General features: G+C 43.1%; 1 protein-coding gene across 1 annotated transcript in view; it reads left to right on the top strand.

The window, feature by feature from the left end:
• The window catches only part of GLI3 (GLI family zinc finger 3), a 286,648-nt gene that overhangs the window by 7,482 nt on the left and 259,682 nt on the right, over positions 1–19,484 (top strand). The window contains exon 2 of the mRNA XM_030871185.2: positions 6,363–6,527. Coding sequence (XP_030727045.2) covers positions 6,404–6,527 — 124 coding nt within the window. The 5' untranslated portion in view covers positions 6,363–6,403. The remainder of the gene's footprint in view (positions 1–6,362; positions 6,528–19,484) is intronic.

The following is a 19,484-nucleotide window of genomic DNA, read 5'->3' as shown; positions in this document are numbered from 1 at the left end:
GTCACTTTTCAGTGTTACGGTGGCAGCGCCTTAGAAATCCTTACACAGGCTAGTTCTTCTGGATTTTTGAAATATTAGCATATTAGGAAGATCATTCAGCTTGTTAATATACGGGCAGGTGTAAGTAAAGGTACTTTCTCTGGAGGAAAGTCTTATTCCTCTTGAGCAAGGAGTTCCCTGGGTTGCAGAGAATCATTACTCACTTAAGGCCTAATCGCCATGCTGTTCAAAGTGCTGCCCCTTCCTCCTGGAATGCCTCTTTTTTCTGATCCCTCCTTGGCAATAGCTGTTTTAACCCATCAGAAACTGATCAGGTTGCCACGAATCAGGCTTTTAACTTAGTTGTTTTAAATCTTTAAATGCATTAAGAAAAAAAAAAAAAGGAAAACCCAAATTCAGGCCACTGAAAAATAAACCAGCTGGATTAGGGAAATAAATGAAGGAGTCTGCTGTTCACAAAGGATGCATTATATCAGTTTATAGCTACTGTTTCATTTCACCTTCGATTAGAAAGTCGTTTTATACAGTTCAAACATCATTTCAAACGTTGGTTTTAGCCCTGGCGCTTCCTTTTGAACATTGTAAGGGTTTAACCCATCATGGAATCCTGCTTGTATGCGCATTCCCAGGGTTCACTGCAGAGATCTGCAAGGGGAAAGGCTGATTTTTGCACATGTTCCCAGAATTGCGATTTCTCACGCTCTCCATTTACTGTCTAAAGCCTCGTGGTTAAGGTTGAACCTTGGAACCCCACTGAGGGCCCTCCTCCCCTAGAGCCCATGAGATGGGTCTGTGCCTACATCATTCACAACACCTAATCTATGTGGGGCAGCTGATGAACGAACAACATTGGGAACAGGGTTAAGAGCCGGTGAAGCGAGTTAGAAGTTTGGTGAAGTGACGCACACAGCCAGGGCTTTCCTGAAGACGTCAAGGGTTCCGCAGTGTTGTACTGTAGTGCCGAACAGAGGGTGTTGCCTTGCAAAGTGCCCGGAAAGTTGCCTCTCTCCGAATTCAGCCAGTGAAGCAGTTGTGTGACTGCATGCGGGGCGGCCACCGACCGCTGTCTGCTGGAGATGCTGCCCAGTTGTGCCGAGAGTTTTCCAGTGCCCTGGGAGCCGGTGACCGGGGTGATGCAGAGTGCAGAGGGCTGCTCTTTGGGCGGCGGAGGCCCTGCGGGGTTCCGATCGTCCGGCCCCTGCTCTGCGCTTTCCGGGGGGTCGCTGCCGGAGGGCGGATCCGAGCGGGGCCGGCCGATTCCGAGGAACCAGCGCTGCGCGGCCGGGCGCTCCGGGCTCGGGGCGCTGACCGGGAGCTGCGGCCGGGTCTGCCCGCGCCGGGGAGGGAGCAGACGGCGAGGCGGGCGCCCCGAGGCCTCCGCTGCACCGACTGCGACCGCGTGCGGGGAGCGGGGCCCGCACGGCGACGCCGGGATCCCGGCGGGGGGGAGGCGGCTGGGACGCGGAGACGCGGCCGAGATGTGAAGACGCGGACCCTGGAACCGTGCGGGGAACAGAAAGGAAGCTGGCGTGGAAGCGCAGGTTGCGAGCGCTCCCAGGCAGCACTGACCACAGCCCACTGCTTACTAAATGGAAAAAGAAGCACACAAATGACAACTTATCTTTGCAAAGATGAAAGTTCTTGGGTTTTTTGGGGTTTTGTTTTGTTTTTGTATTTTTTTAATTGCAGCTCCAAGTGGCCACTCTCAAGAGAGGGCCAACCGAGGCTTTGCAGGGGTGGGGTGGGGGAGTGCTGTTTCCAATGCAGGTCTTCCCCCCTCCCTGCCATTTCTTCAAATTGGTAATAAATGTTGCAGCTTTTCTTTGGCTGCCTTTCAAGTGGAGACATGCACTACAGCATCACCTGGTCAGTGGCTCCAGGATAGGACGTCTCGTTTGGTAGGAGGTTGACGCAAGTTCAGATTTATAATCTAGAAAGGAAAGACCCTCCTGTGGGCAGGTTGCTAGTAGGAGAGGGATTACTTTTAAAAGAGGGTCCGGAAATAATTGTGCCCTGGGTTTAGGCCTCGGGAAAATTACAGAAGGATCAGGGACAGCTGAATGGGGAAAAGCCATGACTGTTTGCGTTCAAGAAGGCATTTTCATTCCTGCATTTACCTATGAAACGTCAGGCTTTTAGCAGGTCATCTTAGCAGAGCGGTTTTTCCTGGCTGCAGGGTTTTTTGTTTTGCTTTGTGTTTGTTTTTCCCATATACCCAAGCTGCTGGGACTCAAACATCAGCTACAAATAGTTTTTCTTTTTGCTCTTTTTCTTCATAAGCATAAAAAGTCAAGGGGCATGCCAGCAAATCTTGCATGTAATGTTGCAGTGATGAAAAGGATTGAGGGAGAACAGTTTGGCCCTGTAAGAAAGGGAGCAGGGTCTAAAAGTCTCATTTCATTCACATCTAAAAACCAGTGGCATGTTTTCCTCAGAGAAAGATCTTTGAAGTGAAGCAGAACCAAAAAGTTCTCCTTGAGAGTTACGTTCTAAATAAATTATACTTTATTATTTAGGAAACGCCAGGTTTTATAAGGAGTCCTATAGGCTACGGCCCTAGTTATGTATGTTTTAGGATTCCATCAGGAATTTTTACGGGTCACTTCTGTACCTCATGCTTTCCTGTATCAACTCAGGACTGAGTTTCCCAACTCGGCTGAGTAGTCTATGAAAAAATTGCCACCCCAGCTAGAAGCAAGCACTCTTTTCTGCTCCCTAACTCTTGGTGCAGAGTTTTGATGAGGTGTGAGAGTCTAGAATGTTAAAACTTTCTCCTTTAGGGCTTCCCTGGTGGCGCAGTGGTTAAGAATCCGCCTGCCAATGCAGGGGACATGGGTTCGAGCTCTGGTCCGGGAAGATCCCACATGCCGCGGAGCAGCTAAGCCCGTGCGCCACAACTGCTGAGCCCGTGTGCCACAGCTACTGAAGCCCACATGCCTAGATAGTCTGTGTTCCGCGACAAGAGAAGCCACTGCAGTGAGAAGCCCGCGCACTGCAATGAAGACGCAACACAGCCAAAAGTAAATAAATAAATAAAGTTATTTAAAAAACCCAACTTTCTCCTTTGTAACTGACAGGGACAAAGTTGGGTTTTTATCAGTAAAATAAGCTGATATAATTTATAGGGATATACAGGAAGCAGATGTCTGCCTTGGCAAGTTGCCATTTTTATAGCCTTGTTCCAAGCATAAACCACACTTTTAAATAATTAGTTACTAACTAATGAGATCCAAAAATAAGTTGTCAAAACAGAAGAAGGGGGTAGACTTTTGAGTGACCAAGGGTCTATTTTTTTAAAAATCCATTTTGAACAGGGGGTGGGGGGAGGAATTAGTGTTCTCCAAGACCATTAATTAGTGCAATTTCAATCAGCGCCTGGGGCTTTACCTCTTCTCACTGAGCCTCTCTCTGGTGATGAGTATTTGGAGGGTTTTTATTGCTTTGTTAAAATGAAGTCTTTCGCTTGGGGGAAAAACCAACAACTCCACAAAAACCAAGTTTGTCAAGGAGCTTTGGTGACTTGTCTCTTCGCTACTATTAATTAGTTCCCTCTCCTAAGGAAGAGACAAGAATCCCATCTCTTCATGGCTTTTTTTTTCTTTCCCCACTCTGGTCCATTAGCTTGTTTCTGTGTCCAGTATTCGTAAATTCCATCCAGATTCGACCGGTAAAACTGTATTTGTGTTTTGAGGGAAACAATTATAGTAAGTGCCCCCTTTTCTCCAAAATGGTTGAGAATGGAGTGTTTTGATTAATTAAATATTCCTATTAAAGTTTTTAGTTTTGATATAATTTGCCAGTTTACAAAGAAACACAGGCTATAAAAGAAAAGCTATGTAGCTAAATCTATGACAATTAAGATTTAAGACACTGCTGAGCTGTCTGGGTCATGGGATCATTGCTGGATCGCTTATTACTCAGTAAATGTTCTTACAGGTATGAGGTGCTGGGTAGATAGCCCGGCCTTTGGAGTCTAGGGTCCGGAGGGGAAGACGGACATTCAACAAAGATTCCCGACCGATGCAGAGTTCATTATCGGGATGGCAGTTGGGATAGGCTCTTTTGGGCTGTTGGAATTCAGTACTTCATCCAAAGTGCCAAGACTTCAGTGAGGACCACCTACAGTATTGGGTACAGAGCAGCAAACAAAAAATAGGTAGAGCAATTGTCTGCGAGCTTCACTGAAGCTGATAGTCACCAGTGCTGTTCAGATAAAGGTTCCAGGGGTCACCTCAGAGACATCAGGGGTTGGACCTGCAGCTCTGAATGTTTTGCAAGCACCGAAACAAGGCTGATGCAGGTGGCTTTTGTACCACGCTGAGAAACAGTGCCATGGAGTGGGTTGAATTGTTCTCGTGGCATGCTTTAAAAATGATCTTTAAGTCAATTTGGGGGGAGCATGTAAAAAATTTAGAGAATCATTCTGAGCTTGGTAGAGCTAGAAGGGGTGGTTGAGAATTTCTCCTTCAGGGGTTCTTTAACTGGTTTGGAGGGCCTGTGATCCCTTGGAAATCAAATGGACAGTTTTTGGTGCACTTAAGGGGATTCTGGGGGGAGAGGGTCCGTAAGTTTTAACATATTCTTAAAGAGGACTGGACACCCCCCATTCCCACCCCCAAGGTGAAGTCCCACTGTGTGACACTGTCATGTGACAGATGAGGAAACTGAGGCACTGGACAACTCCAGGGGGTGCCAATCAAGCCCTCCCCTGTGGACTTGTGTACCGTGGCAGCCTTGAGAAAAGAAGGTCTATATTCCTTCACTGTTGTGATCTATGGGGGCTCTTTTTTTTTTTTTTGGTGGTACACGGGCCTGTCACTGTTGTGGCCTCTCCCGTTGCGGAGCGCAGGCTCCGGACGCGCAGGCTCAGCGGCCATACCTCACGGGCCCAGCCACTCCGCGGCATGTGGGATCTTCCCGGACCGGGGCACGAACCCGTGTCCCCTGCATTGGCAGGCGGACTCTCAACCGCTGCGCCACCAGGGAAGCCCCTGTGGGGACTCTTTGAGGGATGTTTCTGCATTCAGAGTGGATCTTATAATTGATATGTACATTTAACCTAGGGCGTCTTTTTGTCTTTTTTATTCTAGAAAAGCTGTTGTAAATAACTTGTGTGTTTTACGGTGAATGCCACTGGATAATCAAGAAAAGAAATGGAAGTTACTGGAAGAACTGGTGCTCCAGGGCCATGAGGCCTCTGGGCCTTCAGCTTTTCCAGTTACTTATCCCAGATTGCAGTTCCTTTGCAAGTTTGAGTTAAGGATGACTCAAAATCTTCCGTCTGGTACTTTAACTCTTTTAGTCTGTGAAGCACTCGCTTGTTTTATTTCTCTCATCCTTGTTTTGATGGAACACGGTGGCCTCCGCTAAATGTAGAAAACAGGCAGGTGACTCCACCAAAGAAGTGCCCACAATCTAGAGAGCTTGAGGGAAACGTGGTAGAGAGGAGACTTGTCATCTTCTCTTGTATTCTTCGTAGGTGTAGATCATGACTGCCAAAAAAGAACGGGAACCAAACAGAGTGAAAATTGATGAATGATGAGTTAGGGCGATTATCACATGAATGAAGCTGGTGAAAGACAGACTAACTGCCCTTGCCTTTAGCTGAGTTTTAATATTTCTTAAGTGGTTCCAGCCTTTGCTGTGGGTGATCTTTTGCCTTTTCCTGTGGGATCCAGAGTGTGTTGTTCTATCACCTTTGTTTGTTTTAAAAATGTAACTTAAATGAATGGAAACGTTCTGCTGTTTTAAGAAAGCTTAAAGTGTATGGTTTTCCTGAAAGAATTAGGTTTAAGAGGCATGTTGCGATTCACATATCTTGGTGAGGGAAGCAAAATCATCGGCCAGAATTCTCTGATTCAGAATTTGGAGTTGGGCTTGGATGGGAGAAATTGTCGGTCACTCTTTAAAACATCTAACTAATAACTAAAAAACTTCCCTGGCTTGGAAAGTTGTCCTACTGCCCCTTCATAGAAAAGTGGCCACTTTCTTATAAGTGTCGGAGGCATTTGTAGATGTGGCTTGAAGGAGTAATGTGACGCTTGGATTTCTCGCCGTAAACACAGCTGAAGATGGAGATATTTAGACCATTTAATAACAAATGCCCAGTAGGATTTGGGGAGAAGTCCCACATTGTGGACAAGTCCCTTTCTCCTCCTTTTGCACGTGTAGACAGAATTCGCCTGGCTTGTTACTAGCACTTTGAGGCCTTTTTGCAAGAAAGCCAGCGGGTAAGGGGCTTCCAGATTTTGAATTAGCTGATGCTCCAGGCACCTCCTCAGGTGACAGGTGAAGTGGCCTTCGGAGTGGGATTTCCTTTTTCCCCTTCTTATTTGAAATTGATGGCGCTGCTGTTTTTGTAGGGGTTCCTGGTCGCCCAGAGCTGAAGTAATGAGAAGGCGTCATGGAGGCCCAGTCCCAGAGCTCCACGACCACTGAGAAGAAGAAAGTGGAGAATTCCATAGTGAAATACTCCACTCGACCAGACGTCAGCGAGAAAGCCGTGGCCTCCAGCACCACTTCCAATGGTGAGCGGCCACGGGGATTACCAACAGTCAAGCCTACAGTCCTTTTCTGTGCTCTGTATTCCTTGCAAGTTGAGCATTTGCACCTGGACCCGTGTTTGTGCTCTGAGAGCTGAAGAGCGCAGATGGAGGTGGAGGTTGGGGTGCGGGCTCGGGGTGGCCAGGCTTTAGCCATCTCTGTTTTGGCGCTGAAACTACACGTTTTCTTCCAGATTTGCTAATTCGAGATGTAAATGTGATAGGTTATTTATTATAGGAAGTTCCTGTTTTGGCATTTTGGAAATCATCTTGATGAGTCTGGCTGGGGTTCAAAATACTCTGCATTTCACATGGAAAGTCTCTACTCGTCGGGATAATCAGTTATCATTTATTACAAAAGACACAAGAGTTGCCTTGTCCAAATTAGTGATAGGGTCCCCTGCAGACCCCAAACCCTAAGGAGTCCGCTCGAAAGGATTTTAAAAGTTGTTAACGGTTGAGCCTCATCTAGTTTCTGAGTTGCAGGTTTTGCTGTTGGCATATAAAAATTTAACGTCCTTAATTTGCGTTTAGAGATACAGAAAGCCAACTGTTTTACATGCTGTATGTTTTAATATTTTAAGCAAAGTGTTGAGAGGCATTTCAATTCAAGCATGGAGCACTGAAAATAAATTCCAGAGGCCCCTCTGGTAAAAACAGACTGAATAAGTTAAGAGTAACCTTCACTTCCTTTCCCTGCCTTTCGGCTCTGGAAGGCCAGCAGCGCCTTGGCTTTTTGTAGATTTCATAGCCACCCCTGGCCTCTGCGAATCGCTCTCCGCTTTGCCATGTGCCCTTAGGAAGAATGGGCTGGTCTCAGTCCTGGACACTGCCTACCTGGGTACAAGGTTTTGCATCTGCTGAGCCAACCTGCGCCCTCCCTCCCTGTGCATTTATATTTTATTTATTCCAAAAAGATTTGACTAGGCTGATTTCCACTTTTTTTTAATTTTATTTTTTATAATTTTTAAAATTTATTTTTGGCTGTGTTGGGTCTTCGTTTCTGTGCGAGGGCTTTCTCTAGTTGCGGCGAGCGGGGGCCACTCTTCATCGCGGTGCGCGGGCCTCTCACTATCGCGGCCTCTCTTGTTGCGGAGCAGAGGCTCCAGACGCGCAGGCTCAGTAGCTGCGGCGCACGGGCTTAGTTGCTCCGCGGCATGTGGGATCTTCCCAGACCAGGGCTCGAACCCGTGTCCCCTGCATTGGCAGGCAGATTCTAAACCACTGCGCCACCAGGGAAGACCCTCCAATTTTTTACATACAATGGGAGAGTGAGAATCCGCTTTGGAAGGTAACAGCCCAGAAGTATAGGCTGTGAGGGCAGACATCCAATAAAAAAGCTGCACCTTCCTGTCTGAACTGTGGCATTGCCTGGCCCTGCCCTCTGTGCCCATCCCGGTCCACAGTGTGTGCTGCTCACTTTTCTCCTTCCCCGATGTCACCAGTGCGCACTGCTGGCTTGACCGGGCCAGGGGAGGGGCTGGCATTAAACCTTTCGGCTAATGAGTCCCATTTTGAATTGATCCTTCAGGGAGATCTATTTATGTCTGAGTTAAAATAATGAATTTACTTTACATACATACGAAACTGTATTTCTTTCTTGATTCGTGGTCTTTCAACTCAGGACTAGAGCTTATTTTAATAGAGCCAGATTTTTGCATTATTCCTGTGATGAGGTTATAGAAGGCATATTTTCTCCTTAAAAAAGCATGCTGTGGCCCTTGTTCCTTTTCTCTGGAATTTGTAAAAATTAGACACGTCTATTTCAGAAATAGAATCAGTCTGTGCCATGTAGGTGATTTGGTAATTTTAATAGCAAATTTGTAGGAATAATCGCTTTCTGGATATCATGCTTCACGCAGCATCAACGTTGGGTGATTTTTATAGCAGTGTGTGTGAGTGTGAGTGCGTGTGAGTGAGTGAGCGTGTAAGTGTGTGCGTGAGAATAGGCTGCACCACGTGGAGCCTCCGTAAACCACTGTCCTTTCTGGGAATTTCAGCAGAGTAACAATAGTGATCTGTCCTTACGAAGGTGCTGCCACTTGGGCGATTCCGGCCATTGGACACCTGCTGGGCAGATATTTGGTGCCGTTGCCTTTGTCTGGAGCTGCTCTGACCATGAGTTCTGCCCATTAACCTGCTTAGGGTGACCAGGAACAGAACTAACCTAATCAGCCCAGCAGCCAGGAAGCCACTGGGGAACAAGTATCCAGGGAAGAAACAGTCATGGTTTATAAAAGTTAGTCCTTGAGTCCGAAGTAACCACAGAACTGACTCCGAAACCGAATTCCACGGGCTTCCCACCCTGATGAGCTCGGGTCCTTGAAGCACCTCCTAAATGGGTGTAAGACACGTCCTATCTTGGGGCAAAAACCTCATTAGTCAGGTTTGCAGGGCTTCTGCGTGAATGATAGCTGTCCTAGAATCCTGTGAGCTCTGACCATTTTTTCAGTGTTCTATTTCTTGTAAGAGATTGACTCCTTTTTGTTTTGGAATAAAATAAAGAGCCAACCAAATAAAGAAAAATGGAAGTGGTTTTTGAAATATCAATGGCAATCCTGCTGGAAGATTCCAGGAAAACCAGCAAACAAGTTTAAAGGTGGGAAAAATTGAAACAGATAAACCTTTTTCTTTGTGATTGCTTTCCATAAGCAATGCGAATAATTGTAATGATTATTTATTTTTTTTACAAAGTCCTCGGCAGGATTCATCTAACTAGTTCAGAGCCTCTTTATGGCCCCAGGGTCATGCTTAGGAGGGTGTGGAATGGCCCAAATTCTCTGTTCTGCCAGCTTCTACCTGGTGGCACGCTGCCCTTTGCTCTCAGCTCTGGTCACACAGCTAGTCTGGGGGCTTTGGTCTGTGGTTTGGTTTGGGTGTAAGAGCTGGTGTGGGGGGCAGGCTTTCAAAGGTTGGTATACTGTCATTGCTATGGTCATCCATCTGTCTGTCTATTCTGTCTGTCTCCCGTTCTGTCTTTTCTCTGCAAACATTTCAGAAGGGCTTGGATACCTCCACTGAGGCTCTTCACAAAAAGGAAGTGAAAATTACTTGGATCCTATAATAGGTAGTACCAATTGCTACTGTTCCCAGGGGGTTCTTAGGCTTTCCTTACAAAGTTCTGCAATTCAGAAACTTGTAAATGAACAATGAAAAATGAGTTCCTCACCAAGATATATTACGGAGGTAACCTGTGTATTTCTTCTCCCATCCACAATTTCAAGATTAAAATAAAACAAACAAAAACGTTTCGCTATTGGCGCTGTTACGTTGACTTAATTAACTTTTCCAGCCATTATGTGCTGCAGTTTATTCCTGATTGTGAGCCTTCCAGCCAGACCATGCACATTCCTCTGCATGTCCTTACAGATCTGTTTTCTTACTTTTCTCAGCCAGGTATCTACTCCTAGAATAACAGTCATACAGAGTTCTGTTTAAACGCACACATACACACGAACCAAAATGTATGGTTCAAAAACCTTAAACGACATTTTGAGGAAGGATTTGCCTTTAAACCTTGAAATTTAAAATAACACAAGTGAAAAACTGTTCTAAATCTTCTATGGGTAAAACACAGCCAAACTGATTTTTGTAACATTTAAGAACCTATATCAACATATGAAGCATTCAGTATACTTACTCAGGAACCACAGTGTTTGCTTCATGTGTTATAGTTTGATTTTAAGCTCTAGTGTTATTTATGAAACATAAATGACAAAAGAGAAGACATTCAGTTTTCTGAATATTTGTTCAGTGCAACTGACACGTAAATGATCATTTCTGGCGTCCAAGATGGTGTCTTTCACATATAAAGTGTGCATTCATATCTTAGGTGTCATGGTTTACTTAAAAATCTCAAATCTGTTAACATGCTAGTACCTTAAGTAAAATGCCTTAATGATCTGTTTTTTTCAGGTATGGATTCATTACTTTCCAAGCTGCATATTGTGTTTTGTAAATAATAGACATGTTTTAATCTAGGTGTTCCAACGTATTAAACATTCTCATTGTCCTATAAAATTTCCTTTAACGACTTGCAAATACTGACTTTTCAGTGTGAAATGTTTTATTTCATTTTTGGCCTATGATTTTTTTTAAAGGAGTAATCTGATATTTCTTATTAACCTACCACTCTGCTTTAAAAGAGAAAGCAGCTAATAATAAGCATATGTAGGTCCTGCTTTGGGGATCTTTTATCAGATCTGATAGTTATTGGGAACATACCTTAAAGTGATAGAAAGCAGAAATTATCTTAATGGTGATGCAATATGAAACCAAAGTTGATAGATTAATAATGGAGAGGAAGTTCCCTGTTCACTTTGATTCTTTCAAAAGGAGGGCTTGGTTCTCCTCTGCTTAAAAAAAAAATTCTTTGAGGTTTCTAAGGGGAAAGTGTTGTGGTTTGCAAATATGTAAGAGATACTTTTTTTTTTTTTTAATTTTAACTTTTGGTCACTTCCTGGCCTTGTGATTTTCTTTCAGACTGTCCAGTAACTCCTATGAGTGTTAATCAGGATATCTGTTGGTCTCCTGGCTGGGAGTAAGATAGCTCAGAATTTTGTTAAGAGTTGGGAATTCATCGGCTGTTCACCACCAAGATCTCTTGTCTCTTTTTGTCCTTTTTTATGGTAAGAGTTTATGTACCTAATTCTGCTCAGAAGTGGGTGGACAGTTCACAGCAGAAAGCCTGTAGGTTGTGAGTTTTAGGTTTCCTGTCCCTTTAGATGTTCAATCCCTTTTTTCTTGGCCACATCCCATTTCCTAGCACATGACAGATGGACAGATAGATGGAAAGGACTTTCAGATAACGTGGTTTCACACTGTAGGGTGTTGGATAGGAGCACCCCTGGGGTTTGGGTTGAAAGTTTGGACTGAGTTCTGGCAACACCAAGGACTAGCTTGGTGCGTGTGGGCAAATTCACTTCTCAAAGTCTCAATTTCTTTATCTGTTTAGCAAGATACTAATTAGACCCACTTCACAGGATCTCCAGGCGGATTAAGTGAGGCAATGCCTGTACCTTTCTGGTAGGACTGCACACGGTAAGAGTTTAGCCATCGTTATTAAGACAAAGCATGGGGATGAATTAAATGTTATGAATCCAAAACAAAACGATTGTGTTTTCTTGAAAATATACATAGGTTTTGAAATTAAGGGGAAAACGTTTGGCAAAAGTAATTTTAAATTTGCTGGACTCTGTCCGAAAAATAGTTCAAGGTGTTTCACAGAGCCCCCAAATGACCGAGTTTACACATCTTAAGGAAGAACTATTAAAAAAATTTTTTTTTCTCTACCTTCTTTCCAAATGCCTTCTCAAGCCAGAAAATAGGGAAGGCAATTTTGAGAAAATTTATTTTGATTTCTTTAACCTTGAAAACTACCATTGATTATATGTCTTAACACTAGAAACAGCATATGGTACATCCCTTTTCTTGAGTCTTTTTTTGGGATAAACTGTTTCCTTTCAGGTTCGTGGTACCCATTTATAGGGTAGTTTGTGCTGCATTAAATTTTATGCTTTTTAAAAGAGCTTTCATGTTTTTAAGCCAGCTAACTCATGGCAAATAATCTGATTCTCATAAGAGTGCTGACTCTTTTGAGCTCCAGACTCATGTGTTCCTTTACCTGGCAACCTCTGTCTTCTTATTTTGGCTGAGTGTATCAGCTTCCTGTGGTCATCCAGGCTTGAAACCCCACGGTCACCTTTGACCCCTTCCAACCTCCGGCTTCCCGTGTCCTACCAGTTTTGAGGTCCTGGTAGATTTTCCTCTGTAATTATTCACCCACGTGTCCCTTTGGGCCACCCTACTGCACAATGCTATTTCAAACCTCACTACCTCATGCCTAGACAGTTAAAGTGACCTTCTCTCCAATCGCTCGGCCCTGATTCATGGAGTTGCTCTTACCCAATTAATCTTTTTACGGTTATGCCACACCCCTACTCTAGAACCTTCAGTGATTCCCAGCTACTTATAAAATAAAATTCAAAATCCTTCGCTTAGGGCTTCCCAGGTGGCGCAGTGGTTGGGAGTCCGCCTGCCGATGCAGGGGACGCGGGTTCGTGCCCCGGTCCGGGGATATCCCACATGCCGCGGAGCGGCTGGGCCCGTGAGCCATGGCTGCTGAGCCTGCGCGTCCGGAGCCTGTGCTCCGCAACGGGAGAGGCCACAACAGTGAGAGACCCGCGTACCGCAAAAAAAAAAAATCCTTCGCTTAATATTGAGTTATCTTCCAAAATCAGACCCCAGTCTGCCTCTCCAGTCTCTCCAGTCTGATTTACTGCGACTCTGCTTTCCCATCTATAACCTGTGCTTTAGCCAGTTGGAAGGGCTTCTTGCCTTCACACTGCTCCTGCATAGAATGACCTTTATTCTTAACATCGGGGCACGTTGCATGTTTACCTTCTTCTCAAATGCGACTCTGCCCTCCATCTTTCCATATGATCTTGTGTCCTTTGGGGAGCTACCTAATAACACTTGGTTTTGGGAGGCTTATTTTATTTATTACTATTTTAATCAATAGACTATATTTTAGAGAAGTTTTAGATTTACAGAAACATTGATCAGAAAGTACACAGAGTTCTTATATACCCCTTCCCCCCCTCCCAGTTTCCCCTATTAACATTTTGTAATGGTGTAATACGTTTGTTACAATTGAGGAAGTAATATAGATACACGATGATTAACTACAGTCCATGGTTTCCATGAGGGTTCATTCTTTGTGTTGTGTGTCCTATGGGTTTTGACAAATATATAATGTCCTGTAGCTGCCATTATAGACTAGTTGCACCCCTCACATTTCCCTATGCCCCATTTATTCATCCCTCCCACCTTCCACATAACACTTGAAACTTTTCGACATGGCACCTGGTTTGTCTTTTCCCTGCCTCCACCTCATCCTCCTTTAGTATTTTGGGCTTGGAGGGCCGCAGCCTACACAGTACACAGACCTGCCGGAACTTTCCTCGGCTCAGTGGGGCAGGGGGCATGTGCAGAGCGGCAGTGGTGTGGATGCCAGGGTTCGACCCTGGCTCAGCCACTTTATCACTGTGTGATCTTGGGCTAATAACTTAACATCTCTGAGGCTGGCACAGTAAGTACTCAAACATGGTAGCTATTTTTAGGAATAGTAATAGCCTCTTCTGGATAAAATCTGGCAGGATTTAATATAGTGACACTTTTCATCTCACTCCTTTCAACACAACATCATTTGTTAATAATCTGTGCATGGTTAAGCTTGAATCCGATGGAGAGAGTTAGAGGGTGTTGGCTTACAGAAAATCTTTAAAATGTGGGGGCCATCAGGACCTAGCTTCACAGACAACGAAATGATAGGAGCTGGGATCAGGAAACAGTACCTCAAATCACTGATCCTGAAATTGGCACAAGTTGGATTTAAAGAATCACATTTTCAGGCCTACCCCTCATTCATAAATACGCCTTCCCATTATGGGATAAAGTCAGTAATTCTGTGCAAATGGGCTTCCCTGAGGGCAAGGCTGCTCTTTTCTCTTGCGTATAGCTATTGGATTTCTCCTCCGAAAACAATCCTTGGGTGCTCCGGGAAATCAGGAATAAATCTCAACCCCTTCTTGCCACAGTTTTCCAGACTTGGGAGTGAAAAGAAGCCATAGCATTATGTGTTCAGCTTGTGGGAAGTTTCTGGGTTGCCCTGATTACTTGTGATCCAGTGATGTGAGTATTTCACATTTTCAGAGAGAAATTGGTCAGAATCAGAAACAGGAACCAAAGAGTTGAAACTCGGGGCCAAAATGCAGCCTGTGGGAGGGCAGTGTCTCTCTGGGGAAGTATCTCGGTGGCCTTCTGCTGGGTACCACTTTGAGCCCCTACTTGGGGGGAGGGCTTTTGTTCCAGGGCTGCTAGAGGGTGAGACCGGGAGCGTTGGGAACCACGAGGGTCCCAGGCAGAGAAGGAGGTGGGTGATGGTGAAAGCAAAACCCTTCCCTTTGTTGTATTTACGTGGAAATCTTGCCAAATCCCCCTGCTGTAATTTCTGTTTTTAAAACTTTACATACAGCACCATTTACTTTTTTTTGGTGTACACTTTTGACAGATCCATAAAGTTCTGTAATTGCCGCCACAGTCAAGGCACAGAACGAACGGTTCCAGGCCCGTCCCCCCCAAATTTTGACAAATACTTGTTTTTAAACTCAGTGTAGTAATAGTTACCTTATGAGTCACTGATCATAATAGAAAGCGTTAGAACTGTAGAAGTTGCTTGACGTTATGGGTTTTTTTTGTTTTTAAAAAAATCCGTGAGTTTTTAGATCCTGTTCGCTATACTCACTGTGAGTTTTCTTTTCCTTTCTATCTAAATATTTCATATAGAATTAGTAGTAGAACTAACATGTTCTTAAACACTGCCCAGAAACATATAACCTTCTGTCTCTGCCAGTCTGAGTCTTTTTTGAGTGTCCAGTCAATGTATTGTTTCCTTTTAGGCCAGTTGAAGATGCCATTTTATACTTAAAACTACAAGGCAGTCATATTAATGAGGGTTTTTTGTTTTTGTTGTTTTGCTACCATGAATGAGCAGGAGTGTGTTAGAATGAGAACATTTAATGCAGCTCTAACCTAGAAAGAAAGTATCCAAGGCTTTGTTAAGTCTTTCTCTTTTTTTTTTGGTAAATCATTCTTTTCCCCTTTACTTTTATAGATAGGACTTCATCTCAGGTAGGGGAAATTTTTCTATAAAAGTTATTCTTACTCTGACTTAGGCTGCTGTTCTTTTTCACTCTTTTTTTTTTTTTTTCTCTTTCTTTGACTCTTTCCTCTTCTTGGTCTCTTTCTTTTTTTTTTTTTTCTCCCTTTAGTTGTAGAAAGTTGAGTTCCATCCCAATTATTAAATCTTAGGAGACCATTCCCACATGGTTCCGTAAATGGTAGCTTCATCCTGCGTTCTTTCATCTCTTCCCCTGCTCTCTGGCTTGACAGTTGAAAAGGTCTGACTGTGCCACACAATGGTTTGATTGGTTTCTCTGGGGGAGACTTTTCCCTGCCTCATCATTCGCCAGGCAGGTGGACCAGAAAGTCTCTTGATTCTTTTGTTGCCTCTCAAAGTCCGAGGTCTTTGACTGAATAAATCCGCCGTCATGGGATAATTTGCTAAAAGGAGTCTGAAAGATGTGAGAGAAAAGCCTCCCGACTTGGGTGCTGCATTAATGAAATCACGGGGCCTTGGAGTTTGCAATTGAAAAATCACCAGGAATGCAATGGGTGGAGACGGGGCTTCTTTTATTTCCCATAATAAACTTTTAGTTCTATCATTTAAAGCACGCCTAGCCCTTTGCTGGCCCACTGGCCCGAGTGTTTTTTTTTTTTTTTTTTTATACCCATGTTTCAGGGGACAGCCCTGTCCGACTGAAAGCCATTTGGGTGCTGTGTCTAGTTAGTCATTAGATTATTACTAGTAGATGGAAAGAATTCCATATGACAGGACTAAGGTTGAGTTAACACAGGACGAAAAGTAATTTACAGATAGGCTGTCCCCAGCCATCTTTGTAGTGCCTGATAAGGTTTCATTTCAGAATGGATAGGCGACATTTCCACTTACGGGCCCATTCTGCGACACCTGTGATAACAGCTTCTGGATCCTAATTGAAATTGGTTTCAAAATGGATTTTCACTTTTCTCTGTCTGTGGAAAATATTGAATGGACTCAGAGCTGCCACAGAGAACCCCGGACCTTGGAAAATGGAGCGGGAGGCTAGGATCATCTTTCATAACAGTGTCGATGATATGACAGTTTTGTTATCTGTCTTATTAATGAAATCATTGATCATCTGATGAGGGAGATAATAAACTACATTTCCCACCCCCCCCACCAGTGTTCCCGAAACGCAATTAGATTCGGATTACCAATAAGGAGGGGGGGAAAAAAAACAAACAACTATGGAACTCAAGTCGTCAAGGTCGATGAAAAGTTTTCCTTACCCAAGGGACCATTTCAGATCAGAACATTATGAGTGATTGCAATCCAAGTATTTTGAAATTATAGAAAGCCAGCGTTGTATCTGAAGACTGTCTTTTTGTCCAAGTCACCAGCATTTTTTAGTAAAGACCTATAAAGTGAAATTCACAAGTAGAAAGGGCAGTTCTGAATTAAGTGCTTTTGTAATGGGGAGAATGGGGAAAAAAATCCCCAGATTCTCTCCTCCACCCCTAGGGTGAAGGGATTTGGGGCTTGTCCTGGGTGGGTATAGTGGGCGAGGAGGACCAAACTGAAGGAAAAGTAGCTTATTGTCTGTCCCTCTCTTAAAGCGCTCTGGGAATCCTAGTAAGATGGGAATTCGGTTTGGGTTTAATGAGGGGGCTCTATTGTTTGGTGTTGGGCTGCTTTGGAATGTGCTCTCTTGTTCCTCTCCAAGGAGGGGAAGAGATGCTGATGACTCTCATGTTTCATGGTGAATTGTATTCTTAGGTGTTTCTCCATTCTCAGAGCCAGCAAGGATCAATCCAGTCCCATCTGAGCTTGAAAGAGGAGCTGTGATCAAAGGCTCTAATGATGTCACTGGTCTCTGGTGATTGATTAGGTACAGAAGTTCTAGAGAATTCTGCCTTTCCTTATCATTTCCAATTCATTAGTGTCTACCATTAGGGTAGCTAGCTCTTCATTTCTGTAAAATTAGAGAAAAGAATGATATAGAAAAAAAAGATATATAAAAAGATAAAAGAATGATATATAAAAATGATATATAAAAAAATGATATCTTTTTCTTCTGGATCTGTCTATCTATGTCTATTTTTTTTTTAAGTTTATTGGAACCATGGCTGCCTTTTATAAGCAGTCTTCCCCTTTAAGTATACTGCAGAGAAGTAGAGTTCGCTATATAAATTGGGGTAAGTATTTGGGAATTTAAATTGGGATAGTATTTGAGAGTGAAAACAGTCCCATTGTTTCCAAAGCCGTTTAAGCATATATAGGTAATTACATGTTAGGTCAACATTAAATATATTTAAATATTTTATTACCTTGGAAATTTATGATTTTAGGACTTTTTAAGTTCTTTTAGTTATTTTTATGGAACTATCTAACATTTTTCCTCTTGCCATTGAAAAAGAAAAACCAATGCATTTCATGCCAAGAGGTGACAAATCTTACAACTGGGGAAGATGCAGCTTGAAAGAAAATCATAAAAAAACCGAGAGAGAGCCTGAGAGATCTCTTTCTGGAACTGCTCTTGACTGTACTGTAACTATTGGCTTAGATCCACCTGGGGTGGGGATTGATTGCAAAAGCATTGAAAAAAATTCTGTTTTGGGAGGCTCTGCAGCCCAAGGAAGAAAAGTTGAATGGAAAATGGAGAACGTGAATTATATTAAAGTGACTGTTACCTTCTATCGTTTGCTGTTGATTGTCCAGGACTATTGCCTCCTGCTTGCTTAGAGCTAATTTCTTTCATAGAGAACTTCATTTTGAGAACTGCTCTCTGAGTAGGACTGATAAATGTGTTTATGGTGTAGGGTGAGTATCTAAAGAGAAGTGATCATGCAAATGAGCCTTTGGGAAGAGATGGTGAGGCAATTATGAATACTAAGCTTTAATGGATGTCAAAGACTCCCCTTTCACAGAATATTTTTGTTCTATTGGCAGTGATAAGAAAAAGAATCCCAGACTCTTGCCCGTAACCAAAAGAGAACTTCTAGAAAGAATACAACAAAGGCATGGTTAAAATAATGGGACTTCCAGCAATGTAAACATTTTCTGGTAAAACAGGAATCTAATATTCAGTTGAAGATTTCTTCCAAGCATTTAAAAACTAGAAAACACACAGTGGCCCATTTCACATTAAGTTTAAATCAAATCTGTCTTTAAAAAAACTAATGTTTCTAGGCTTGTTTTCAAATTCTGGCAAGATTTAGAGCAGTAGAAAAGTTCCTTTCCTATAAATGTTGACAGCAGTTCCGGTGGAGGCTAACAATGTTTTATAAATAGAGTTTGCTTAGCAAAAACCATATGTACGCCTAGTGAAATAAGCTCACATTTATTTATGTTTTGATTTATAGAAAACATGTGCCCCTTGACAAAGCCTTTGGGCTCTTTTCCGCAATTAAAAGGAATCATGCTTGAGAAAAATAGCTACCGTCTTAACGGGAAACTTTTTCACATCAGTTGAAAGCATTTTCTTTGATCACTTTCACACAAATTGAGAATATTTTCATCCATCAGCTTGACCCCCAAAATTGGGTGAATTGAAAAAAAGATGTCTATAAATATGTACACATACACACACGTATCAGCATATATATTGGTTGAATATTGGGGAATCCCAGATTTTTAAATCTTGGGTAATAGGAGAGTGGTAGTGTACAGTTTTGTAGCAGGAATTATTTTATTTCATTTTTATTTAAAAAATTTTATTGATGCTTATTCTTGCTGTGTCTAGTGTTGGTGCAGCATGCGGTGGTCTCCTGTTTGGTTTGATTTGGGTTTTTCAGACTGAAGACGGGCACAGATTCTGTGTGTACCTGTTACTCGGCCTTCATCTAGCTAAAACAGCTGAAAAATATCTCTATCTCTTTCGAGCAAAACAGACAATAAGGCAAAAGAAGGATAAGAAGGTGGTTTGCAAATCTCTCATCCCTGTCCTTTGAAGAAAAGACTTCAGAAGTCTTTTTTGTATTTTTTTTTTTAAGAAGAAGACTGTATAATTTAGTTTAAAAGATGTTCCTTTTGCTTATTGATCTTTCAGGAAGTTCAGGATCGGGAGCGTGTTGCTGAGAAGGAAAAAAACCCTTTTTTACCTTAAGAAAGAAGTGGTTATATTTGCTGGGACCAGGCTACAAAATACTGTTCTGTTTCTTTTCTAGACTAGACTGGATCAATGGTTTTCACACTGCTGGGGGCGTGGGAGGAGGGTGCGGAGAAAGTCAGTGTTTAAATTTGAGAACTTCGGGCTTCCCTGGTGGCGCAGCGGTTGAGAG

The sequence above is a fragment of the Globicephala melas genome, chromosome 9 (genome assembly GCF_963455315.2).
Source record: "Globicephala melas chromosome 9, mGloMel1.2, whole genome shotgun sequence".
NCBI classification, from domain to species: domain Eukaryota; kingdom Metazoa; phylum Chordata; class Mammalia; order Artiodactyla; family Delphinidae; genus Globicephala; species Globicephala melas.
The sequence above is the reverse complement of the archived record's forward strand: the minus strand, read 5'-3'. Positions and strand labels throughout refer to the sequence as shown.